The sequence below is a fragment of the Hippocampus bargibanti genome, linkage group LG17, assembly GCF_051943395.1.
Source record: "Hippocampus bargibanti isolate YZ-2025 linkage group LG17, ASM5194339v1, whole genome shotgun sequence".
Taxonomy (NCBI): Eukaryota; Metazoa; Chordata; class Actinopteri; order Syngnathiformes; family Syngnathidae; genus Hippocampus; species Hippocampus bargibanti.
The window spans coordinates 12,391,253-12,417,722 of NC_142750.1; the positions used below are offsets into that span (position 1 = coordinate 12,391,253).

A 26,470-nucleotide genomic window follows, 5' to 3' on the forward strand; every position below is an offset into this window, starting at 1 on the left:
CTCGTTATATCGATATTCTCGGGAGTCCGAAAAATATCGTTATAACCGGGACTATCGATATATCCGACCCTGCGCGCATGTAATTTTCTCCTTCCGTTCATAGAAATAGTATCGTAATAAGCGGTACTATCGCTATAACCGATATTGATATAACGAGACTTTACTGTATTAAAAATAAAATTACAAAAAAATAAAATAAAATAGAAAGACATAATCAGCGCTTACACATCAGAAACACATCAGAAAATGCAGTATACATTCAAGTCTCTATATAGGTAAAAATATCATGACTGCACATCAACATTAAGATGTCCAATAATGACATTTGAAGGGCATATTATACTGCACACCCTCGCCTGTGTGTGTGTGTCCATTTCTCCAGTGTTCGACACTGACCTGGTAGTGTGCCCAGCAGGCCTCCCACATGCGCAGAGCATCCGTGTCAGGGAACTCGCGTTTGAAGCAGAGGAGGATCCAGCGGTGGCAGAAGAGCAGCTGGAGGCCGTCCTCGCCCAGCGCCGTCAGGTGCAGGTGGAACTCAGGCAGCATGAGGCGCAGCAGCTCCCGCAGGTACATCTATGCACACATGCGCACACCTTAGAGCCTCCTCCACATATTTGGGAGTGAGGGGGGAGACAGTTTTGCAATTTCATTCTACCAGCTGCCTCTCCATGTCGTCGTCACGTGGCGAACTGATGAAAATGGTGTTCTCCATGAGGCCCACAAAGCACCAGAAGGTGTCGCTTTCATCTTGGATCTCGGTCAGGAGCGGGGCCACGAGGTCCGACATGCCCTGGCAGTAGCCCATGTCCGGGTTAAACACGGCATAGTTGAGCAGGATACGCCTGTCGGGGAAACACAAAGAAATAGCAGTGAGCTTGTATACAGTATTTTCACGGCATTTGTTTTATTCCATTTACACGTTTACCATCAAGCACGTTTGTATTTGACAGCTAATGACTAAATGCAATTATTAGTTTATAACTATGGCCTGCGCAACCTACAACAGAATGTATTCATTATCCATCAAATCAAACGATTGGCTCGCTTGGCTTGAAGGCAAGTTTCCCCCCAAATACATCACACACTAACTGGCTGTGCTTTGAGCTCGTATTAATAATTAAGGATGACACTTCCTTCCTTTGAAGCCACAAACACAGTCGTTATTTTTTTTAATCCAAATTTGAAAACTAGTTATTCATTCATTTGTTGTGCGCTCTGTATGTAATATGTGGAGGGGATGAAAGATTCTAATGGCTTCTCCAAATTTATAACGGCCCCCGAGAGGAAATCATAACTACAATGTGGCCCATCAAAGTCCTCTTTTGCAGATGACTTTGACACACTTGCTTTAGACATTTTTCTCCTTTATTATGAATATTTTTTAAACGGTACTGGTACTTATTCAAACAAATGTGGTAAATCGATGAAAATGTTTCTTCCGCCGTCACCTGTACTTCTTTGAAGGTGTCGGACGTTTCGCTTCTTATCCAAGAAACTTCGTCAGCAAACTCAAGTCTTACTGGTATCTAATTTAAAACAGATTCTTATCTTACAGACAGTGTATTGTCGGTGTTCAAATACCTGACATGTTTCGGCGTCTACTTCCGCCTTCGTCAGAGTGTCACAGCGATTTTCATTGAGTTGCTTCTTTTACTCCCCTTTCAAACCGGTTTTGGTTTGAAAGAGGAGTAAAAGAAGCGATTTTCATAAAACAACTAAATTCTTCATTAAAACGGTTTGGTGGGGTGAGGTTCAATTCGGATCGTACATCATACAATAGCCTGCTTAGGCAACATAGGATTAGTAATACCGATACTGCATACTGGCCAGAGCTCGCACACTGCATTGGTAGTGAGCTGCATAAGCATATACAGTAAAGTCTCGTTATATCGATATCGGTTATATCAATAGTACTGCTTATTACGATACTATTTCTATGAACACAAGGAGAAAATTTACATGCCGCAGGATCGGATATATCGATAGTCCGGTTATATCGATATTTTTTCCGACTCCCGAGAATATCGATATAATGAGACTTTACTGTATATTGTTGTTTTGATTTAATAGTGATTTTGTCAACCCACAATGGCTAAAGAAGGAGAAGAAATTGATTTGGTTGCAGATACAGTATACTGTTTAAGCCATTTTCTATACATGGACTTTTCAAGAATAGATGGACATCATTCAGAAAGGTTGGACAGCTGCGAAACTACCAAAAATAGAAAATAGTGCACCTTTTTTAGATTATCATGAATCCACTGGTTCAGAGTAACAACAAACAGTTTATTTCTTACGTTTCTTCAACTCACAAGTTATTTCCTTGTTATTGGCACCCTCTAGTGGACGTGTAGTAAATCACACCACACTAGCAGCTGTGGAGTGATTCAGAACTAGCACTATTGAAGGCCTAGGGATGGAATCTATGGCCCGCCACTGGGTTCTATGGTTGATTGTACAACCCTACCTTTGTGCTATTGCTCCAATTTAGTAATTTTAGGACTCCACGGACAAAGAAGTCTTAATTTATCTATCAGGACTTCAGCTGTTCTTGTGACATGTATTTCCCCCCCACAGACATGGAACATATGTTTTTCGATTAATAACAACAAAACACAGTTTCACTATGCAAACTCCTTCCCCGTTCCCGTACCATCACATGTCTGTCGGGCATCTTCAAAGGGTGAGATGTTTTCCATTTCATTCTATTTCATGATACAGAGATTAACCCGCGTTTGGCAGTTAATGTGGGTGTTAAAAATGTTGCTGAACACATTCCCTGTATAGTATCTAAATGAATGGGATAGCACTGACATACATACACTCATTCCTATGAGATGTTCATCATTCCGTAACAACTTTGAAGTGAACCGAAGCACTTTGGAGGTTCCGCATGAAAAAAAATAAGTATGAAGCAGCACCGTGAAATTGTAAACATGACTGCAGAAGCGCGGTCCCGCGCGGACTGACTGAACATTCAAACATCTGGTTCAGTGCAAAAGACAAACAAAAGCAAAGGAAACACACACACACACACACACACACACACACACACACACACACACACACACACACACACACACACACACACACACACACACACACACACACACACACACACACACACACACACACACACACAAGCCCTACTTTAAGTTGTTACCATGGCAACGCCTATGGTAACTTTTTTTAATGGGTAGCGTTTTAAAGTGTCTCTGGTAGCACTCATGCATAATTAAGTTGTCTCCAAAACAGAGAAGCCATTTTTTGTTCATGTCACAATATGAAAGCGTGTCAAGTAAGAGAAACACAAACCAGCCTAAGAAAGGACCCAGGGGTGCACCCTATGCAGCGGGTTAGATGAGTAAAGAGGCAATGATAAGCTTGACAGCAATTTCAAGATTGTTTTTTTTTTTTTGATAACATTTCTGTACCACAGACGAACGAGCGAGATAACAGCAAAAATATACAAGATAAGAAAGACTGCTGTTGAAATCCTTACGTGCCCCTCGTTTGAATGTCTGTTAGCTTTGCTCAAGCTGAGTCAAATCCAATAAAGCGCAAAACACACTTACGGCTCCTGAGAGGCTGCAGCGAGAGAAAAGTCTCACCTCATGATCTCTACGTTCGGGTTGTTATCTCCCCGGAAGAACTGGTTGCTGCGATCTGTCCTCACCACATCCTTGTCTACAGTGAACTGGACCTTCCTCCAGAAGTCGCTGTGCTCCTCGGGGCTCATGGATAACCTGGCGGGGGAACAAAACATGTTAAAAAAACACCCAGAAGGCGAATTCTGAGTTGATTTGAAAACTTATTCGACAAGTTTGAGGATAATTGCTGAAAACGTACTCAAATCAAATCAGTGCATAGCCCCAAAAAGCATATGTGGAACTGTCGCGGCTTGGAATTGAAGCGGATTTACGTGGGACCGGAGATGTGAGACTGTCTCTTTTCGACAATGGATGCTACAGCTTCGTGTTTGCTTTCAAAATTGAGCTTGTAGTAGACATGCACATTTCACCATGACGCCCGTGATCGACTGGTGAAAAGGACGCTTTGATCATTTCCTCTTTCATCGAGAACTGCGTCATAAAACTAAGAGGGTGCAGAAAATGCTGAAGATTGATCTGTGTCTTTTGGGCTATGTCACATTATTTGTGATTATGTTTTTTTTTTTGTTGTTTTGACATCAAAATTCTGCCATGAGAGTGGCTGCCTTTACACGCTCCTGTATTTTGTCTATCTATTTCTTCATTTCCTTTCTCCTTACTTTCATCACTTTGCTGCTGTGAAATATACATTTATCCACTGTGAGACTAATAAAGGCTAATGCAAATGTGGAAGAAGCCTGCTGGCCTCGTTTTTGTGACATGGTAAGAAAAAAAAACACCTTACGGAACTGCAATTCAGGACTTTATACGGCTACATTTTCACGACTGAAACTGGGAATGAAAGAGATGCTGGATGAAGTAGCATCCATTTTTCTGCCGCGACAGCACATTTGGACACGCCAATTGTTTGATGTTTCCAATTTTTGAAAGCTTATTTTATTGACTTGGTGGTCAACGTCGCTGTTCTTGGTGGATGTCACATTGACAAGGCATTTATTTTCACTTTGCAGAGATTTTAAAGGCTAATGTTGATGTGCAACTGTTGGAGGAACCAATTCAATCCCCGAGCGTCCTCCTCAAGCACAAACTACTTGTACTGTCGTGTAGTTTATGGGATGCAGAGAGTGTACTCAAGTCCTAACATGCAAAAGGGATTTAATTAGCACTGTTTGTTTTGAACGTAGCCCCGCCAGGATTAATGAGCAGGCACCTGATGCAATGCTATGCAACTCTATTTATGGTCTGTTTGTGTCGGTGGGCGCCTCTCCCACGACACTTTCCTCAATCATGATTTGCTTCTTGAACGCGATCATTGCAAAGCAACTATGATCTGGTTAAATCTTTCTCTGCTTACATGGACACTCACTGGAGAGTCCCTGACGTTCATTGGAACGACATAACTACAATAAGTATAGTGAAAGCAAATAGATGACAGACGCTCCGCAATTTATAAACATTTGAGTTACGAACAATGGTACATACGAACATTTTTTGTAGTAACATATGTAGTATTCTCTCCAGTTGTACATGTATGAATCTTTATAGAGCATATATATTATCAAATGTTTATTTTTCAATACAAACCAATACAGGTTACTTTTACAAGCCTTAAACATATTTATACAAACCTTAAAGGACAACCGACGTCTCCGGACAAGTTGTGTCCATAATTTGTAAAATGGCTTCAAATGACTTCAACTGAGCGTATTTTACAAAGATTCCACCGCATATAGCCATATTTTACGTTTTAAGACTCGCTCTGAATATTCAGGAAGTCTTGTTTTTGAGTTGGTGACGAGTCCGTACGTGACGTCATGAAAGGACCGCCCCTGACCGTAAAAAAGACCCATTGTAGCATCCTTCCATCACGTCAATGTATTTTGCTGTACATGTTTGGTTTGAGAAGCGTATTGCACCCAAAAGCCGCCAGAAGAGGGAGTCCAAGCTCCATATAAGGAATTTGTCAGCCTGTGGCCACTGGAGGTCGCCATTTTGTGCCTCTTTTCTGATGATCCATTGTTGCCTCAAAATGGCATGGAATAAATTCTTTAATCGATTGCAAACATGTATGCTTTCCTCTTCAGAACTATTTGAATCATATTCATAACTGGATGTGTAACAAGAAAGCATATTCTCCGAATCTGAAGCCATTGTTTGGATTCTCCAGCAATGCAAGACGTCTTGGCGTGACGTCACGAACTGGGGGCGGGACTTTGTGAAAATGCCCAATTCGCAGCTCAATTTTATGCAGATTTTGGACACTTTAAGTCATTTTTATTGGTGTTTTGCATTTGACTAAAAATATCATACTGCGTGTTTTGGGTATTTTAGATGCTATCAAACGTTTTTCTGATGTCAGTTAAAAAACAAAAAAGTGACATCGGTTGTCCTTTAAACATACTTATATAAGCCTTAAACATACATTCCATACAAAATATAGCACTGATGCAACTTACGAACAAATTCACCTTACGAACGACCATTCGGAACGTATCTCGTTCATAAATTGGGGAGTGTCTGTATCTGAAAGTCAAAAGTTACAATCAGCTGTGTGAAAGTGTGCTTCCAACCATCAACGGCCAGTGTTTTTTTTTTTGTACTGTGTTCAATATATTATCGTTCATTACTGGACATGTTTGATTTGGAGGAGGAGTAAAAGCTGCGCAAGGTGGGACTTTTCAAGAATAGATGGACATCATGAAGAAAGTTTGGACAGCTCCAAAGCTAGCAACAATAATAGTTCACTTAGCTTGTACACAATAATATTAAACGGGAGGGCTGGCTTTGTGCAATTCTAGATTTTTATTTGTTTTAAATGACACCATTTTTGGAATCAGGAGAGCTAGCTGCAGCCAGACAGTGAACTGTATTTAGAGCATAAAAATCCAATCGTTTAGTTCCAAGATATGTCAGAGATGATGTACGGTAAGTACTTAGTCAAAGTGGAAAGAATTGAAAACTTTGCTGACATACTTAGGCTAACTCGATCCCATATGATTTTCTCTTCTAGATAAGAACACAGCAAACATTTTTTTATTGCCGCGTTCATCACCTTCTGGTGATTGACTGCTTTCACTTGGCTCTGAGTCACTTTTTAGGAACAGGCCCTTGGAACAGCTGCGACATTTCGTCGCCCGGCCGCTCAGCTTTCACAGGCGAGAAGGGCGAAGCTGAGGAGCCGTGAGAGAGGCCAAGAGACATGGATCCTTCCTGCTAATGACCGACAAGAGGCCCTGTGGGCTTGCTCTTGACAAACAGCCCTTAAAAAAAAAGGACTCCCCTTACGAGTCCGAACAAAAAAGCGCTTTAATTATATGAATGGGACAATACGACATTTTAATAAGCCATGCAGATCAAACCTAGCCAATTATCCGCCTCTTTATGGTCATGGGGAATTATGTGCGTGCTTAGCTTGGGTGGAGTAGAGGTGCTCTTGTTTGTGTGTCTGGGTTCATACATGCCACAGCTGTTTTGTTAAGTCTTACCGACAGAAGAATCTGATCTGATAAGCATGTTTTTTTTTTCTCCAGAGACCTTTTATTTCGAACGTGCCTCCTCCCCTTAACATTTCTCTCATTGTTCCTATTGATTGCCCAACGCTGGCGATGAGACGCCACAACGCACTCCCACGCGGTTTAATGTTTGACTGAGTGCGCATTTGGCAGCCGATAACATGGCCAAGTGACAGCGGAGCAGCCAGGTGCAAAATGAAAAATAAGCAGGACGTTTTCACCTCCTCTGCTGGACGTCGTGGTACTGCGTCCGCTTTTGGAGCCTCCATGCCTCCCGTTCTTGAGAAGTCGAGTCATAGTTGTAGTAGTGCAAGAGGAAGGGCCACACTTCGCCGCGGATGGACGGGTCGATACCTCCAAAGAATATAGCCTGGTGTAATGCAGTGAGCACAAAGAGTTTCTGGTCAAAGTCTGAGGTCATTATGGGTAATGTAAAGGAGCGGAACAGAGTCAAAGCCTCACGATCTGCACTTGCACATCTTTGAATCGGAAAAAATCAAGAAGATTCAATATCAAATGCTATTATTTTTTAGGGGGGAAAAACAAAAAAAAAGTGTACAGTCATCCCTTGTTACTTTGCAGTTCGATTATCGCGGCCTTTGATGCATTGCAGATTTTTTTTTGAACCTAAAAAAGGCCACAAATGGCAACAAAAGTCACTACAGTACAGTATTGTAAAACAACAGCGGGTCACAGAGAGCAGCATACAGTATTCGTTAGATTTATTGTTGTTGTTTTTTAATTTATTCATCCATTTTGAGGGATTACTGTACTGTAAATGCACAAAACCAAGCATTAGTTCAATAACCAAAAGCATCGTTTTCATTTGGCCACACCTGACAATGAGTCGACAATTAATGTAAACAATATTTTCATCATTTCCTTACTGTACATTAATCGTCTTGACTTTGTTTACATTCATGTGATGCCGCGCTGTCAACTTGGCTTTTTCGTTTTTCATTTGTTTTTGTGCTGACTGGGGGTGAAGAAGCTGATTGGCCGAGAGACGACACGACTGGACAGGATTCTCCTGTTGTCGCATTGCGTTAGTTCAGGTTACGTACTGTACGTACAGTATTCGCACATTTTCATTCGTACTTAATACGCCTCTGCGACAATGGCTCCTAAACGCCCCATACCTTCAAAATCATCCAGCAAATCCAAAAAGAAGAGGAAAATGATGACAGTGAGTGAAAAAGTAAAATGACTTGACAAACTGAGGGAAGGCGAAAGTTGTGCCGCTTTTGCAACATCAATGAATCTACGGTGCGTTACATCAAGAAAGACGAGTAGTGTACCTGTAAATATTATACTGTATATACTATATGTTGGTAGTGGACTGTTTACCTGATTGCATTAGAGCAGGGGTGTCAAAGTCTTTTTTTGCCGCGGGCCACATTGTAGTTATGGTTTCCTTTCGAGGGCCGTTATGAATTTGGGGAACCCATTAGAATGTTTAAATCCCTTCAAATATTACATATAGAGCACACAGCAAATTAATGAATAACTCATTTTCAAATCTGAAGTCATGAATAATGACTTTTATTGTGGTTGACATCCAAAAATATGAAATTTTGGCTCACATTTTAGCAATCATCATGGAATTTAACAAGTTTGATTTGCTTTCGCGGGCCGAAAAAAATGATGTGGCGGGTCGGATTTGGCCCGCGGGCCTTGACTTTGACACCGGTGCATTAGAGTTTTGTACTGTACTACAAACATTTACTCTGCTTCTTTATGCATGTCCTGTTCTATGTGCCACTAAATTTGGCATTATAAATATTTTTTGTACATCAGGTTTTTTTTGTCTATCGCGGGTGGTCCCGGTCTGCATTAACAGCGATAAACAAAGGATTACTGTATTTCAAATTTTTGGGTGTTAAAATGGGGAATTCTCAAAGGAAAAGTATGGTAAAACCGCCCATGTGCTGTACATTAGTTACCACAGGGTATAGTTTTACATTTATCAAGGAATGAATTGAATCATCAGGATTTAGGGGTTAACTCAACACACTTTCGAGACAGTTAACTCATTTATTGCCATTCACAAATTTATTCGGCAATTGAAAATATGACAGAGAGCTCCATTCCGTAATTTTTTTCGGGTTTTGTTTTTTTTCTTGTTTGGGTGCTGATAAAGTGCTGGCCATCGCCTCTGGCATTGTTTTCCCTTGCACAAGGGGGCAGCATTTCCTTGTTTTCCATGTTAGCACTTTGGTACAGCTTCAGCGCTGTATTATTATTATTATTATTATTATTATTATTATTATTATTATCTGATGAAAGAAAAGAGTCTGAGGTTTCTGTAGTTCTAAAACTCAATATTCTGTGGGTCCTGGAATTCAAGTGACAATCACAAAAGCCCACATTTTTGCCATCGTCTGGCAGTGAATGAGTTAAGACGTTAAAATGTCAACTGGAAGCATGCTAAAAGTCTCCTTAATTGTGACATTTTTTTTTCAGATGAGCAGTATAGTGAGTGGGCGGATGGATGGATAGAAGGTCATTATTTTTTGAAGTTTCCACCACACCACACACAAAGTGTTCATCCAAATTGAGCTTTAACATCTTGATGAAAGCAAAAAAAATAAAAAATACAGACAGCTTGTATTGGATCTCATCAGATGCATAGTCACATGCAAATACTGTATAGCACAGGTGTCAAAGTCAAGGCCCGCGGGCCAAATCCAGCCCGCCACATCATTTTTTTTCGGCCCACGAAAGCAAATCAAACTTGTTAAATTCCATGATGATTGCTAAAATCCGAGCCAAAATTTCATATTTTTGGATGTCAACCACAATAAAAGTCATTATTCTTGACTTCAAATTTGAAAACGAGTTATTCATTAATTTGCTGTGTGCTCTATATGTAATATTTGAAGGGATTTAAACATTCTAATGGGTTCCCCAAATTCATAACGGCCCTCGAGAGGAAACCATAACTACAATGTGGCCCGCGGCAAAAAATGACTGACACCCCTGATTGTGAATCCTGTGCCTAAGCACCAACAACAAAATGTTTATGTCATCTCTTGTTTGCAGGAGATAAAACAAAAAGTCATGTTATCACTGCTGAGTCATTGCAGTAAATACTAAACGTTCAAGGGAGTCATATCCCAGAGGTCTCAAATGACAGCGTGTCACTGGCGATGACATTCTCTCTCACGCTCTCACACAGGTGACTGCACACATGCACAAGTGCTGTATACACATCAAGAGCTACTTTAAAGAAGCCATCGTGTGAATTTGACAATGATTTTAAACTTTGGATATGTCTTGGGAGGGTGGGGGGGGGGTGGCAATTCTGAAATCCGATTGAGACTGGCCAGCAGGGAGAGCTCATGCACGAATGGCTTCACTCCATTTATTGCCCTGGTAATCTCTCACATTTTGTTGTTTTACAGTCACATTATGGAGGTTACAAGTAGGACGGGGTTTTATGGTAGGGCTACTTTGTGACTGACGAGCTGCTAAGATCAATAATAGGATCCTTCCATCACAGCCACAAGGTCAAGAGCGGTATTTACGGAACAAGATTCCATCAAGATACACACGCGCAAAGGCCCACCTTGCGCAGTTTATACTCCTCCTCCACCTGCCCGTTTTGATTGAGGTGTCGTAACCACGTGGTCACATCCAGCCGGCGGTAAAGCTTCTCCTCGGGGTGGCTCTCAGATGACGGCAGAGTGGACCTCTGGATGGAGAATTGCATGCAGGACTTTTCATCTGACACCTAGCATGCACACAGACCGATAGGGAATGATGGGAAAAGCACATGGAAAAATAAAGGAGTCTTGGAGGTCATGAGAAGATGAGCTTCTTTCAAAATGAGGATTGATTTCACAGGTGATCTCTGTTGAAATAGTTGTGAGTTCACCAAGGATTTATTGCATTATTAACTCATTCACTGCCACTCACAAATTTATTTGAGAATTGAAAATACAGTAAAGTCTCGTTATATCGATATCGGATATATCGATAGTCCTGGTTATATTGATACTATTTCTATGCACGCACGGAGAAAATTACATGCAAACAGGGTCGGATATATCGATAGTCCCGGTTATATCGATATTTTTTCGGACTCCCTTGAATATCGATATAACGAGACTTTACTGTATGACGTAGAGCGCCATTCACGAATTCGTTCTGGCTTTGTTTTTTCTTGTTCGGGTGCCGATAAAGCGCTGGCCATGGCTTCTGGCAATGTTTTTCCCTTCCACAATGGGGCAGCATTACCCCTTTTTTCATGTTAGCGCTTTGTTCGTTAGCGTTGTTGTTAAAGCACTATATAATAACAATAATAATAATACATTTTATTTCAAGCGCCTTTCAAAACACCCAAGGACACTTTACAATAAAAACAATAAAACAAAGCACATAACAATAAAACCATAAGTAAAATGATACAAAAAATGATAAAATAGCAGATAGAACTATACATTGAAAGCAATTTTAAACAAGTGGGTTTTGAGGTGAGCCTTGAAAATAGGGAGGGAGTCAATATTGCGGATGTTGGGTGGAAGAGAATTCCACATAGAGGTGAAGGGAGGATGAAGATCTGAGGGACCGAGAGGGAACAGAGATTTGAAGCAGGTCAGAAAGATAGGGAGGGGCAAGGTTATGGATGGCTTTGAATGTAAACAGGTGTATTTTGAATTCGATACGATGTTTAACAGGTAGCCAGTGGAGTTGCTGGAGGACAGGGGTGATGTGGTGAAAGGAGGGGGTTCTAGTGATGATCCGGGCTGAAGATATAAACCAATATGTATGTATTGCATTGCATTTTGGACAACCACCCTCATTTCAAGATCATATAATCCTAACCCATATAATTTAGGAATTAACTCTTTTTTTCTGATGAAAGAAGAGAGTCTAAATTTTTTTTTATGCTCCATGGAATGTTTATGTAGTCCTAAGACTCAATGTTCTGTGGGTCCTAGAATTCGAGTGACAATGACAAAAACCCTGACACTGGAGTGGACACATTTTTGCACGTCTTGCAGTGAATGAGTTAATAATAATAATAATGTCCATAGAGTTGATTTTATTCTTCTTTACGCATTTTGTCTGGTGTATTCAATGTACTTTCCCCACCTGGTCTTTACTCTGTGTTTCCCTGCAGCACTTCCACTGCTGGAAAACCTCCGCCAGCTTGTCCAGGCCAGCGTGGTGAAAGTGGAGGATTTTGTACTGGCTCTCTCGACTGGCTATCACCAGCTGGCCACTGGTGCACGCTTCGTCACTGCAAGGGTGCCATGAGGAAACTGGAGTGCCATCGGGAAAAAAAATTGCGACTTGCCTCACACTTTCTTCCTCTCAACCAACCTGAAAAACAGACGCAGTGACCTCATGTGACCCAGGTCCACCCGGAACACGCCGCACAGCTGTTCCAGCGCCAGCACTTTCTGTTGCTCCTCCCACCGAGCGCCCTGCGAAGGGCCGTTGCTCTCCAAGCTGGAGGCGGAGCTCAACGAGTGGTGCATAAACTCCTCGGACAGCTCTCTAGGCAGACAAAAAAAAAAAAAAAAAAACATTCCGCTATTTTATGGCACGAGATGAATATGCCAGTACATGATAAAAGATTTTGTTGCAGGTGCTGCAAAATTTTTAGACACAAAGTAAACAAAAATCAGAATGTCTTTCACAAAAATGGACTAAATCCGACTTTAACGAACAATTAGGACAACGGGAAAAAAATCATTGGCACTGCCCAAGTCACTCTCGCGAATTTGCACACTGCAAGAACCAAAACAAAAGCATGGAAAAAAATCTTACAGGACCCTCCACATCCTGCCCACCACCTTTTCCCACTACTTTCTGGCGGTGTCGGACATCTGCATAATTGTACACTTGTACTACAAATCAGTGACGGGCTGCGCGTGTCACTCCTCGGCCTTCAGTATTGCTACATCTGAATCAATCAGCTGCAAGTGTGGTGTGATTTACGACACGTCCACTAGAGGATGCTGTTGGCCAGAAAATAACTTGAAGAAACTTAAGAAATCCTGTCATTAAACTGTTCGAATGTTTACTATGAACGTGTGGATTCGTGATAACCTCATAAAATATTATTTTCAATTTTTGCAACCTTCAGAGGTTTCCACACACACAACACAACAATATATTTGCTTATGCATCTCACTACAGATACAGTGTGCTAGCTTTGGCTAGTATGCTCTGATCACTAGCGGCTAATGATACTATGATTGACGAGTGACTACCCAATCATCTCACTAGCAAATTATAGTTTGCAAGTCACAAGTCATACAATCATAACAAAGGCCTTCGGTTGCCAACTCGAACTCTGATTGATTAAAGCAACAGTCTCATCACCATTTATTTTTTTATACACAGGGCCTGCAGAACTGATTGTGAAGGCGTCCAGGCCGATTTGTGACCCTGGTCACAAATGAGAACTGGAATGTGATTGGTTAAATGATTAAATATGAAAACTCACATTTTGAAGCAGCACAACGGGGGAAAAGCAATGAAAGGTCGCCGAAAGACAATTCGGAATTATTTGATAAGAATTCATTGAGAAAATATAATTCATATTAATCTATGTTTTTAGGTCAGTAGAGAAAGCCTTGCAGGCCCAACACTGCTATAAATACAGCCACTGGTCACTTTAAAATGGTTCAATGATTGTCTGCACCAACTGTTAACAGATTTTATTCGACTACTGATCACTTTAGCTCCGCTTGATACCTTGCACATTGTCTCACTGTTGCTCATGAGAGGTCAAGAAAGAAAAATAAAATAATAAAATACTTTGCCAATAAAATTGATTCTGATTTGGATTCTGATGCAAGCCCAAAAAAGATGGCGTGTCGAGGGTCGCAAAGGGATAAGAAGACAAGAGCACTCAGACTTGCATCCAAAACTCCACGACAAGCGAGCATCAATGGGTGAGTTGTTGAATTGTAAGATTTAGCAGCTGCTATTATCCTCTCCGTCCAACACACAGACGCACACGCTAATGAAGCATAGCTAATGACCATGATGCCCTCCCATACACGTCTCTTGACGTGCGAGCGGTGAGAACTAGAGCAAAACGCTGACAAGTGCCCCAAGCCGCTGGTATTTGAATACTAAGTCGCAGTTTATTCCCAAACCATTCAATTCTCCAAATTCATTTTTTTCTTACGCTTTATTATTTTGGAAAATATTAACTAGCGTAACGCACTCAACTGCCAAGCTTGCAAGAATGCGAACAAATCAAAAGAATGCTGAGAGAAAAATGACAACAAGAGCGACCAAACGGAAACTTCTTCAAGACGATTGATGGCGGGAAAAAAACATTGGAAATCTATTCATGTCTCCTTAACCGTTTACTGCCATTGGCACGTAGAAACAGACACATGCTTTGTTTCCGCTTCCCACCTGTTGCTCTCGTCTCAGGCGTCGCGTCACCCACAAATCAAAACTACCGGATGGAACTTTCAAAACGTAAGCGACATTGATTTGCATCTTTTTTTGGTGGAACAATTTCAGCAAACGGGTAATAAAACCCCAGAAGCACAACGGTGTACATCTACGCAAATACGAAAAACAGGAAAGTGGTTTTTCTTATGTGTTTTGTGACCCAAAAGCCTTAATTTTCTTCAAGAGATGACCCTGCGCCTTATACACAGGTGCACCTTATTTGTGAAGTAATATTGAGCCACAACAGGTCTCGCAACTACTGTCAGCAGCCACCTACTCCATTTCCCCCTGTAGAAGTATTGCATAACCCCAGCCTCCACTGTAGCGCCTTTACTGTGGTGTGCCTTATATTTCGAAAACTTTCATATATTTATATATTATACAGTTTTGGTAAACATTTTTCATTCATTGAAGGTGCGCCTTATATAGGGAAAGAGTTTGAATATACACCATTCAATGGGGGTGCGCCTTATACACCGGAAAATATGGCATCCAAAGTCCGGCAAGGGGGCCAAATGTGGCTCGAGGTCAATTTTCAATCCGGCCCGCAGCCTCCTGTCATAAAATCAATAACGTCTGGCCCGCATGTCGAATGAATACATTGGGCAGGAGCACTGTTAGCTGTGTGCGCTAAGTGCTGCTATCTAGAGGCTCATTTCGGAACAGCAAATTAGTAGATGACTAATTGACTCAATGTGCCCTCCAATTTTCGAAAATGCATACCTGTTAATTAACCTTAGCTAATAGCTGTCCTCATAAATGATTACAATTCCCATATAAAAGTTGGAGTACGTGTACATTATTTGAAATGATAAAAAAAAGCTAACACAAGCAGAAATACAGACAGCTTACCTACCGCGCATGCGCACGTTATGCTTTTTTCAATCCTACTGTACTGCAGCGATAAAAAAAATATACGGTTGAGTATTACTTTTGCTGGTTTGCCGTGACAATAATCGTGATCGGCGGCAGCATTGTCGTTGGCTACCAGCAGTTGAGACAAACTGGATTTGAGCCGAAATGGTCTTTGTAAGATCGGTTCACAATTAAAAAAAAAAAAAAAAAAAAAACATTCCCTTCTAAAAGTTGTAGTACATCGTACATTATTTGAAATTATTTTAAAAATATATAAAATAACGTTGATGTTAACAGGTATGGAAAAGGCAATTTTCTACAATTTTTTAAAAGAAATTTAAAAGAGAATGGCCACAATCAACAAAAGAACGACGTACATTGTTTGAAATGATTTAAAACAACTATAAAATATGGGGAAAGGTTTGACAGGTTTGGAAATGGCGATTTTCTACATACAAATAAAAATAAAAAAATGGCCACAATCAACAAAATAACAATTCTCTTCACCTGTTACAAAAAACTGAATTAGTGCAAAAAAAAAAGTGAAATTCAGTGAATATTCCAATTTGATTTTTAATGCCCATTCAATTTTGCTATGCATGTTTCAAATGAACCAAAACACATGCTGATGATAGCTGAAACTTTAAATAAAAATGTGAATCACAGATTGGCTCGCTGAATAGTATTAAAATTAATTACAATACAATACAATGCATATTGATTTATATAGCGCTTTAACAACAGCTGAAGCGGTGACATTAATTGATGTTATATGTTGAGAATGTCCGCCTGGGTTTCACCCCACCTACATTTTTAACACACCGAGTCTGGCCCCCTTTGCATAACCTTTGGAGACCCCTGATATAAGGTCTGACTGGCAGCCGACAGTTGTTACAAGTGTCAAGAAACTCCTTGAAAACCTCGTCTTGTGGATTCTTCCCTCCCAGCGCTCTCGCCTTTCTTCCCCCGACCACCCGCCCGCTTTCATCCAATCTTGCTCTCTCATAGGAAGCCCTTTTCTCTTTGAATGATTCCAAGTGACATGTTTCCAGTTCCTGGACCCCTTAAGAGTGTCTATTAAGGGGACAGAGAGAGAGAGAGTGAAAGGCAGATTGAGAGAGTTGTTTCCAAAGTTTTGGCCAGCCGCCTCACTCTTTCCTCCCCTAATCCGGCGAGCCGACATTCAGCCCAGCACAACAACTCCTGGCGCGCTGGAAATCAAAGGGCTTCCCACAGACGCTCGGAGAAGGAAGGAGGGTGGGGGGGATATATGAGAGGTGGGAAACACTTGAGTAGGGGGAGAAAAAAAACAATTTGAGAATGGGCAAGTGGAGAGGGAAAGACGGAACACTGAAAAACAAAGGGGGGAGAAATGTGGGAAAAGAAGCATCCTTGAGAGGAAGGAAAACTCCCCACCTCTCTCAAGCCCTCCCTCCCTCTTTCTCTCTCTTTCTTTCTCCCCATTCAATAAAGCTAATGGCTCCCAGATCAACCCATAATGAGTAAAGTGGCAGCTTTGCTGATGGCATGTCATACCACCTGGTGACATCACGTATCTGCAGTCCACGTTGAAGGACAGAGAAGTGAGCCGTCAAGTGAACAGAGACGATATTGCTCCCCTGGGGTGGGGAGGGGGGGGGGCTTGAATCATTTTTCTTCTGGCTCCATCATGTGGCAAGATGGAGTCACTTTCACTTACTCATTGGCAATTTGAATCTCACTTTGTTTGATTAAATGTTTGTTTTGGCAAAAAGAATCAAAGAAACTGGATTTTTAAAAAAAGGTTTGAGGCTACCTTTTGTCAAATAAACCAATCACAATAAATAAACAGATTAATAAATAAACAAATAAATCAATAAATAAATAATAATGATAATACATTTGATTTATAAGCGGCTTTCAAAACTCTCAAGGACACTTTACAGTCACACGACATTTTTTTTTGCGGGCGAGCAGCGGCAGCCACACGCGCCTACGTTCACTCAAGTAACTCAAGTAACCAAATACAAGTACCGAATAAACAAGCGAACAAATAAAGGCTACATTTTGTCAAAATAAATAAATAAATAAATAAATAAATAAATAAATAAATAAATGGACAGCCAAATAATCAAATAAATAAATAAATGCTACATTTTGTCAAATAAACCAATAGAAATAAATAAATAAATAAATAAATAAGATAATTAATGAATGAATTAATTAATGAATTAAATACAAAAATAAATAAAGAAAACCTTGGGTTTAGATGCAAGAATTCCTAAAGGTAATTGAATATAATTAATTAAAAAAATGTATGTGAACAAATGCGAGTCATAACAAAGAAGTCACGACAAATAATGAAGCGTCTCATTTTAACTCATTCACTACGAGACGTGTGCGAAAATGTGTCCACTCCAGTGCCAGGGTTTTTGTCATTTGTCATTTGAATTACAGGACCCACAGAATATTGAGTTTTAGGATGACCATTGTTTGGGAGCCTTTTACTGAGCGAGTTGCTTGTTCTGTAGCGACAAGGGGACATAAGTCTTCTTGTGCCGGTCCCAAGCCCGGATAAATACAGAGGGTCTTGTCAGGACGGGCATCCGACGTAAAAGCTTGGCCAAAACAAACATACGAATCAAACCTCTGAAGATGGAGGACACTGATTCGCCGTGGCGACCCCTTGAAGGGAAAAGCCGAAAGGAAAAGAAGAAGGAGGACTACATACACATTCGATGCAGCGTAAGAAAACTTAGACTTTCTTCTTTCATCAGAAAAAAACAAGTTAAATTCCTATATTTTATGGGTTAGGGGTATATGAGCGTGAAATGAGGGCATCTGTCCAAAATACAATGCAATACATACATATTGGTTTATATAGCGCTTTAACAACAGCTGAAGCTTAAACAAAGCACTAACATGGAAAAAAAGGGAAATGCTGCCCCCTTGTGGAAGGGAAAACATTGCCAGATGCCATGGACAGTGCTTTATTGGCACCCCAGCATGAAAAAACAAAACCTAACCAAATTTGGGAATGGCGCTTTATGTCATATTTTCAATTCCCGATTAAATTTGTGAATGGCAGTGAATGAGTTAAAGGACAACCGACGTCTCCGGACGAGTTGTGTCCATAATTTGTAAAATGGCTTCAAATGACTTCTACTGATTGTATTTTAATAGGATTCCACCGCATATAGCTATATTTTACGTTTTAAGACTCGCTCTGAATATTGAGGAAGTCTTGTTTTTAAGTTGGTGACGAGTCCGTACGTGACATCATGAAAGGACCGCCCCCTGACCGTAAAAAAGACGCATTGTAGCGTCCTTCCATCACGTCAATGTATTTTGCTGTACATGTTTGGTCTGAGAACTGTGTTGCACCCAAAAGCAGCCAGAAGAGGGAGTCCAAGCTCCATATAAGGAATTTATCAGCCTGTGGAAGCGGAGGTAGCCACTGGAGGTCGCCATTTTGTGCCTCTTTTCTGATGATCCGTTGTTGCCCCAATGTTGCCTCAAAATGGCATGGAATAAATTCATGTTTGCAATTCTTTAATCGATTGCAAACATGTATACTTTCCTCTTCAGAACTATTTGAATCATATTCATAACTGGATGTGTAACAAGAAAGCATATTCTCCGAATCTGAAGCCATTGTTTGGATTCTCCAGCAATGCAAGACGTCTTGGCGTGACGTCACAAACTGGGGGCGGGACTTTCTGAAAATGCCCAATTCGCAGCTCAATTTTTTGCAGATTTTGGACACTTTAAGTCATTTTTATTGGTGTTTTGCATATGACTAAAAATATCATACTGCATGTTTGTCAGTTAAAAAACAAAAAAGTGACGTCGGTTGTCCTTTAAGTGGCGTCTTAAATACAGCAGGAAGAAAAATATTGCACGCATCCCTTTTGCGACACGGGAGAAAATGTTTTGTTCACACAAATCATCGCTCAATCATCTCAACCCACTGACCTGCTGTCATTGTCCAAGAAGACTGAGCTGCTGCTTTCACATAGCGCCTCACTGACTGGGGACAAGCAGAACGGCGAGGAGAAGGTGTCCGAGTCTGACCCCATGGTGCTGTCGCGGCTCACTTCGTCCGACAGTTCGCAGGAGACCTCGTCGCCTTCCTCAGCGGACGTGGGAGGTTGCTTGGGCTGTGCTGAGGGGGCGTCCGTGCCGCTCTCTGGTGCGACCAAACCGTGGCTCTCTGTGGGGGAGCTGCAGGTGATGTTCCGCTCCTCGTCTTCCTCGAGCGCGACAGGGGGGCGGGATTGCGGACTGCAGGAGGAGAGAAATTTAACAGCATTGGGAAAAAATGAGAGATTTTCTTGTTGTTTATTGTCTCAAGAACGCCAGTTGACCCTTGACGTTCCCTACCGTCTGCCTCTGCGGCGCCCGTGCCGACGCACAGGCGAGCTCTCGGGCGTGATGTAGCGCAGCGCTTCTTCGTCCTGTCTCTGGATACGGGAGTTCGGCACCCATGTCAAAATAAGAGTGGTGCCCAGGCTCTCGTCTTTTTCCACGTGCACGCACAGGTAGCCTGCAAGGAGCGGTGTCGGGCTGATAATGGTGATCACAAAAGGGGTCTGATAAAAAAAAAAAAAAAAACAGCCATCCACGCATTTTCTAGAGCACAGGTGTCAAAGTCAAGGCCTGCGGGCCAAATCCGGCCCGCCACATCATTTTTTTTCGGCCCGCGAAAGCAAATCAAACTTCAAATCAAACTAAATTCCATGATGATTGCTAAAATCTGAGCCAAAATTTCATATTTTTGGATGTCAACTACAATAAAAGTTATTATTCTTGACTTCAGATTTGAAAACGAGTTATTCATTAATTTGCTGTGTGCTCTATATGTAATATTTGAAGGGATTTAAACATTCTAATGGGTTCCCCAAATTCATAACGGCCCTCGAGAGGAAACCATAACTACAATGTGGCCCGCGGCAAAAAATGACTTTGACACCCCTGTTCTAGAGCATTTGAGCTCTGCCAGATGACTCTGGGTAAGATTCGTCCTGGAATGGATGGCAGGTGTAAAAAAATGGCGCTAGCTAATGTGAATTGAATTGCATGTTTTGGAAATGTGGGAGGAATGAAGATTACATTGGGAAATTGCTTTCTCGCTTGCTAACAGCACAATGTTGTATATGTATTTCTGGGCACAGTTTGAAGATGAATATTTTAATCCAAGCATGTCCAAAGTCCGGCCCCTGGTCAATTTTCATTTGTCCCGTAGGCTCTGTCATAAAATCAATAAGATATGGCCCGCATGTAGAATAAATACATTGGGGCATTCGCCCTGTTACCTGTGGATGCTAAGTGCTGCCATCTGGAGGATCAATTCAGAACAGCAAATTACCACATGAGTGACTGAGCGAGACCCCCAATTTTCTAAAATGGCGATTTTCTGCATTTATTTTATTCCAAAATGGTGACCATCAACAAATACTTCCGTTCAACTGTTACAAAAACGCTAGTGTTTAAAAAAAGTGAAGATAAGTGAATATTCCATTTCAACTTTCAATGTCAATTCAATTTTGACATGCATTTTTTTTCAAATGGACCAAAACACGCTCATGCTGCAATGCTAAATTGTACCGCTAGATGGAAGCATGCCCCAATAGATGCATGAACACAAAAGAAGTTTGACATTTTTAACATCAAATCGTTTGGATACTTTCAGGGATGGCGATCATACGAGTGGGCTTAAAAGGGTGCAAACAGACCTGGATGGTGCTCGGCCAATCCCGGGAGCGGCTCAGCCGGGTGCACGCACACATTATTTTTGGAGTAAATGATCTCGCCATCCAGGCCCGAGCGCGGCGTCACGCCCGCCGCGCCGGGGTTAAAGGTCAAAAGGTCAGAAGCCTTGGACGAGGCACGTCGCAGTAGCCGACCCAGAGACATCACCTCAAAAAGCAGGACGCCGGGTCCATCTTCTGTGGAGGGAAAAAGGAGATTTTTTTTATGCCACTACTAAATGTCAGCCTCAATCTTTCTTGTTTTACTTGTTCATTTCATTTTACCTCCAGTGCAGTAACTGTTGTTTGTCCCCACCTTGAGTAAACACCACACACACGTAACCACTACGCATGCATACTGTCTACACAACCCCCTGAGCAACTGCACATTTCCAGCGGTGCGAAAAATCAAACGCGTATCAGCAGCCAACAGATGTCACCTGACCTGTGTCGGCAGGTGTGGAAAATTGCCGATTCTTTTCATTCCTAACACTCGAGCGAAACTGCGAGCAATTAACTGGTTTCCCCTCTTCCCCGGTTCACAAACATGTTTTTTTTCTCATGCCTCTTTGCCTAAATATTTGCTCATCGCTGTCAGCTGTAATTGCCAACATGTATTTCCTTCATCCTCTTTCTCCTCCTAACTCAATCTGTATGTTTCCTACTGCTTTGGTGACTGAGCAAGCAACCCACTTCCTGATGCCAGTGTGGAGCAGGAAAGTTCTGGCATGACTAAGGAGCACCGGAAAGAAAAAGAAAAAAACAAGGGAGAAATAAAGATTTGGTTGCTATTTTGAGTTTTTTTATGAAACGGTTTTGTACATTTACAGTATACAGTTGACATTTTTATGTTACTATGCTTAGAATATTTTGTTTTCCATCCTTTCACCCACCCACCCACCCCATCCCCCTTTCAAATTGCTGCTGTGGGACGAATAAAGGTTTTCTGATTCTGAGAATGATGCCCATAAACAAGTCAGGTACAGCATTGGACTAAAAAAGGGAAAAAGAAAAAAAATTGGTTGCTTTCATCATGCATAGAAACTTGTCAGGTAGCGCATTGGACTTAAAAAAAAGAAAAATATGAAATAAAAAAAACAAAGGAGAATGAAAAAAAAATGTTGCTTTCATCACGCACAGAAACATGGCGGGTAGAGCATTGGACTGAAAAAAAGAAAAATCTGAAATAAAAAAAACAAAGGAGAAAGAAAAAAATGGTGCTTTCATCATGCACAGAAACTTGTCAGGTAGCGCATTGGACAAAAAAAAAACGATAAAGAAAAATGGGTTGGTAGAATCATGCACATAAATATGTCAGGTAGATCATTGGACTTAAAAAAAAAGAAAAATATGAAATAAAAAAAAACAAAGGAGAATGAAAAAAAAATGTTGCTTTCATCACGCACAGAAACATGGCGGGTAGAGCATTGGACTGAAAAAAAGAAAAATATGAAATAAAAAAAACAAAAGGAGAAAGAAAAAAATGGTGCTTTCATCATGCACAGAAACATATCACGTAGAGCATTGGCCTAAAAAAACAAGGGAGAAAGAAAAAATGGTTGCCAGAATGATTAGCAGAAACATGTCAGGGAGAGCATTGGACTAAAAAAATGGATAAAGAAAAAAAAGGTTGCTGGAATCACGCACAGAAACATGTCAGGTAAAAACAAAAATATCAAATAAAAAAACAAAGGAGAAAGAAAAAAATGGTTGCTATAATCATGCACAGAAACATGTCAGGTAGAGCATTGGACTAAAAAAAAAAAACCAAGCGAGAAATAAAAAAATGGTTGCTATAATCATGCACATAAACATGTCAGGTAGAGCATTGGACAAAAAAAACCAAGGGAGAAAGAAAAAATGGTTGCCAGAATGATTAGCAGAAACATGTCAGGGAGAGCATTGGACTAAAAAAATGGATAAAGAAAAAAAAGGTTGCTGGAATCACGCACAGAAACATGTCAGGTAAAAACAAAAATATCAAATAAAAAAACAAAGGACAAAGAAAAAAATGGTTGCTATAATCATGCACAGAAACATGTCAGGTAGAGTATTGGACTAAAAAAAAAAACCAAGCGAGAAATAAAAAAAAACGTATCTATAATCATGCACAGAAACATGTCAGGTAGAGTATTGGACTAAAAAAAACAAGGGAGAAAGAAAAAAAACGTATCTATAATCATGCACAGAAACATGTCAAGTAGAGCATTGGACTACAAAAAAACAAGGGCGAAAAAAACACTGGTTGCTAGAATGATGCGCAGAAACATGTCAGGTAGAGCGTTGGACTAAAAAAAAAAACAAGCGAGAAATAAAAAAAATGTTGCTATAATCACGTACATAAACATGTCAGGTAGAGCATTGGACTTATTTTCCTTTCGGCTTTTCCCTTCAAGAGCATTGGACTAAAAAATAAAATAAAACAAAGGAGAAAGAAAAAAAAACGTTGCTATAATCACGCACATACCCATGTCAGGTAGAGCATTGGACAAAAAAAAAAACAAGCGAGAAAGAAAAAAATGGTTGTTCAAATCATGCGCAGAAACATGTGAGGTAGAGCACTGGGCTAATAAAAATTAAATTAAATAAGGTAGAAAGAAAAAAAAAGGGTTGCTATAATCATGCACAGAAGCATGTCAGGAAGAGCTCTGGGCTAATAAAATTAAATAAGGTAGAAAGAAAAAAAGGGTTGCTATAATCATGCACAGAAGCATGTCTACCCACTCTGGACGACTTGCACACTGCAAGAATCAAGACAAGAGCACGTGAAATCCTACTGGACCCTCGGCACACTGCCCACCGCCTTTTCCAGCTACTCCCCTCTGGCTGGCGCTACAGATCCATGCACACTAAATCCAGCAGACATTTAAATGACAACCGGCGTCACTTTTTTGTTTCTTAACTGACATCAGAAAAACGTTTTATAGCATCTAAAATACCCAAAACATGCATTATGATATTTTTAGTCAAATGCAAAACACCAATAAAAATGACTGAAAGTGTCCAACATCAGAAAAACGTTTTATAGCATCTAAAATACCCAAAACATGCATTATGATATTTTTAGTCAATGCAAAACACCAATAAAAATGACTGAAAGTGTCCAAAATCTGCAAAAAATTGAGCTGCGAATTGGGCATTTTCAGAAAGTCCCGCCCCCAGTTCGTGACGTCACGCCATGACGTCTTTCATTGCTGGAGAATCAAAACAATAGCTTCAGATTCGGAGAATATGCTTTCTTGTTACACATCCAGTTATGAATATGATTCAAATAGTTCTGAAGAGGAAAGCAGACATGGTTGCAATCGATTGAAGAATTTATTCCGTGCCATTTTGAGGCAACATTGGGGGGAAATGTCTCACCCAAAAAGAGGCACAAAATGGCCACCGAGCTGTTATCAGCCTGTTTACACAGGCTGATAAATTCCTTCCATGGAGCTTGGACGCCCTCTTCTGGCGGCTTTTGGGTGCAACATGAGGTTTTCAGACCAAACAAGTACAGCAAAATACATTGACGTGATGGAAGGACTGCTACAATGTGTCTTTTTCTCGGTCAGGGGCATTCCTATTATGACGTCACGTACCGACTCAAAAACAAGACTTCCTGAATATTCAGCACGAGTCTTAAAACGTAAAATATAGCTATATGCGCTGGAATCTTTGTAAAATACGCTCAGTAGAAGTCATTTGAAGCCATTTTACAAATTATGGACACAACTTGTCCGGAGACGTCAGTTGTCCTTTAAATAGCTTCTTCCCCCGAGCCATTAATTCTCTCAACAGTAACCAAAATCTTTGGTTGCTAGAGTAATACATGTCATAAAAAAAACAAAATGGTGACAGATTGCCTTCTATTAATTATAACTTGGAGAAAAACTTTGAAACAAACTTGTAATGACCTCTTATATATCTCACTACCGTGTACCAAGACGAGGGGACAATCTCATGTCACTCAATCTGTCTACTTGCCAAACAGTCGGTTTTCTTTTGACAAAGCTCGCTTTTGTTTGATGCCCACAATTACAGGGGGGAATGGCCCTGAGGCTAGAAACTCTAGCAGTGTTTCTTTCTTTTTTATGGGGGGGGGGGGGGTTACTACATCTCTCAAAACGTGTCAGCTAATCTGTTGAGGATAAAGAAAACAGCAAAAATATGTAAATACAGTAAAGTCCGAAAGTCCGAAAAAATATCGATATAACCGGGACTATCGATATATCCGACCCTGTTTGCATGTAATTTTCTCCGTGCGTGCATAGAAATAGTATCGATATAACCGGGACTATCGATATATCCGATATCGATATAACGAGACTTTACTGTAATAGAAATGAGTACGTGTGTCTCGTCCAGAGCTGTTTTTTTATTACAGTAATGCTCTTGCTCAAGGGTGTCAAACTCATTTTTTTTTTTGTAGTTACGATTTCCTCTCGGGGGTCGTTGTGAATTTGGGGAAGTCATTAGAATGTTAAATACGCTCCACATATTACCTCTAGAGCGCACAATAAATTAATGAATACATCATTTTTTTAATTTGAAGTAAAAAATAATGACTGTTATTGTGGTTTACATGGGACGATTTGAAATGTTGGTTCAGATTGAGCAAGCATGATAGAATTTCACAACTTTGATTGGCTTTCGCGGGCCGAATGAAATGATGTGGCGGACCAGATTTGGCCCCCGGGCCTTGACTTTGACACCTGTGCTCTTGCAAGTGTTAAGCTCAAAAGCAAACAATGTTGACTGTCATCTTGAAGCATATTTACACATTGACTGTTTTTGAAGACCGGTTTGCTATCTGCCAAACTGCGCACAAACTCTCAAGGGGGCCCCAAAGCAGAAATATAGAGTGGACCGTATTTGGGAAGCTCATATTGGCTTTCAGAAAATTGCAGAGGTTTACAGATCTGAGTACAAGTACGGACGCACTGCACCAGTACCAATATCAGTGAATCTCTCATTTTTACAGTGAACAAAAGGATTTATGATTGGAACAATGGAAACATATATTTTCATGTTTTCACTAGCATGTTCCCAGATCCTTTAGAACTTTGAAAGTCGCTTAAAATGTAATGTATTATTAATTATTACCATCATCATCATCATCGGTTCCACTATAAAGTTACATGAATGGAAATGATAAGCTCATGACTGACCGTGTGCATGATAGTACAATACACTACATATACGCATTACAGTAATCGAGCAGAGATGTGACAAAGAAATGAATTACTTTTTCAAGATGCTCATGAGAAAGGAGAGATTTTATTTTAGCCAGATGCCTAACATAAAAGAAGCTGGATTAAATGACAGCATAGTAAAATACGACTGATAG

General features: G+C 40.6%; 1 protein-coding gene across 1 annotated transcript in view; it reads right to left on the reverse strand.

Moving 5' to 3' along the window:
* The window catches only part of tbc1d16 (TBC1 domain family, member 16), a 46,240-nt gene that overhangs the window by 4,942 nt on the left and 14,828 nt on the right, over positions 1–26,470 (reverse strand). The window contains exons 9-18 of the mRNA XM_089018159.1: positions 21,124–21,336; positions 19,772–19,934; positions 19,364–19,672; positions 12,455–12,631; positions 12,224–12,371; positions 10,695–10,859; positions 7,348–7,496; positions 3,615–3,749; positions 659–845; positions 397–576 (exon numbers count right to left, since the gene is read on the reverse strand). Coding sequence (XP_088874285.1) covers positions 397–576; positions 659–845; positions 3,615–3,749; positions 7,348–7,496; positions 10,695–10,859; positions 12,224–12,371; positions 12,455–12,631; positions 19,364–19,672; positions 19,772–19,934; positions 21,124–21,304 — 1,794 coding nt within the window. The 5' untranslated portion in view covers positions 21,305–21,336. The remainder of the gene's footprint in view (positions 1–396; positions 577–658; positions 846–3,614; positions 3,750–7,347; positions 7,497–10,694; positions 10,860–12,223; positions 12,372–12,454; positions 12,632–19,363; positions 19,673–19,771; positions 19,935–21,123; positions 21,337–26,470) is intronic.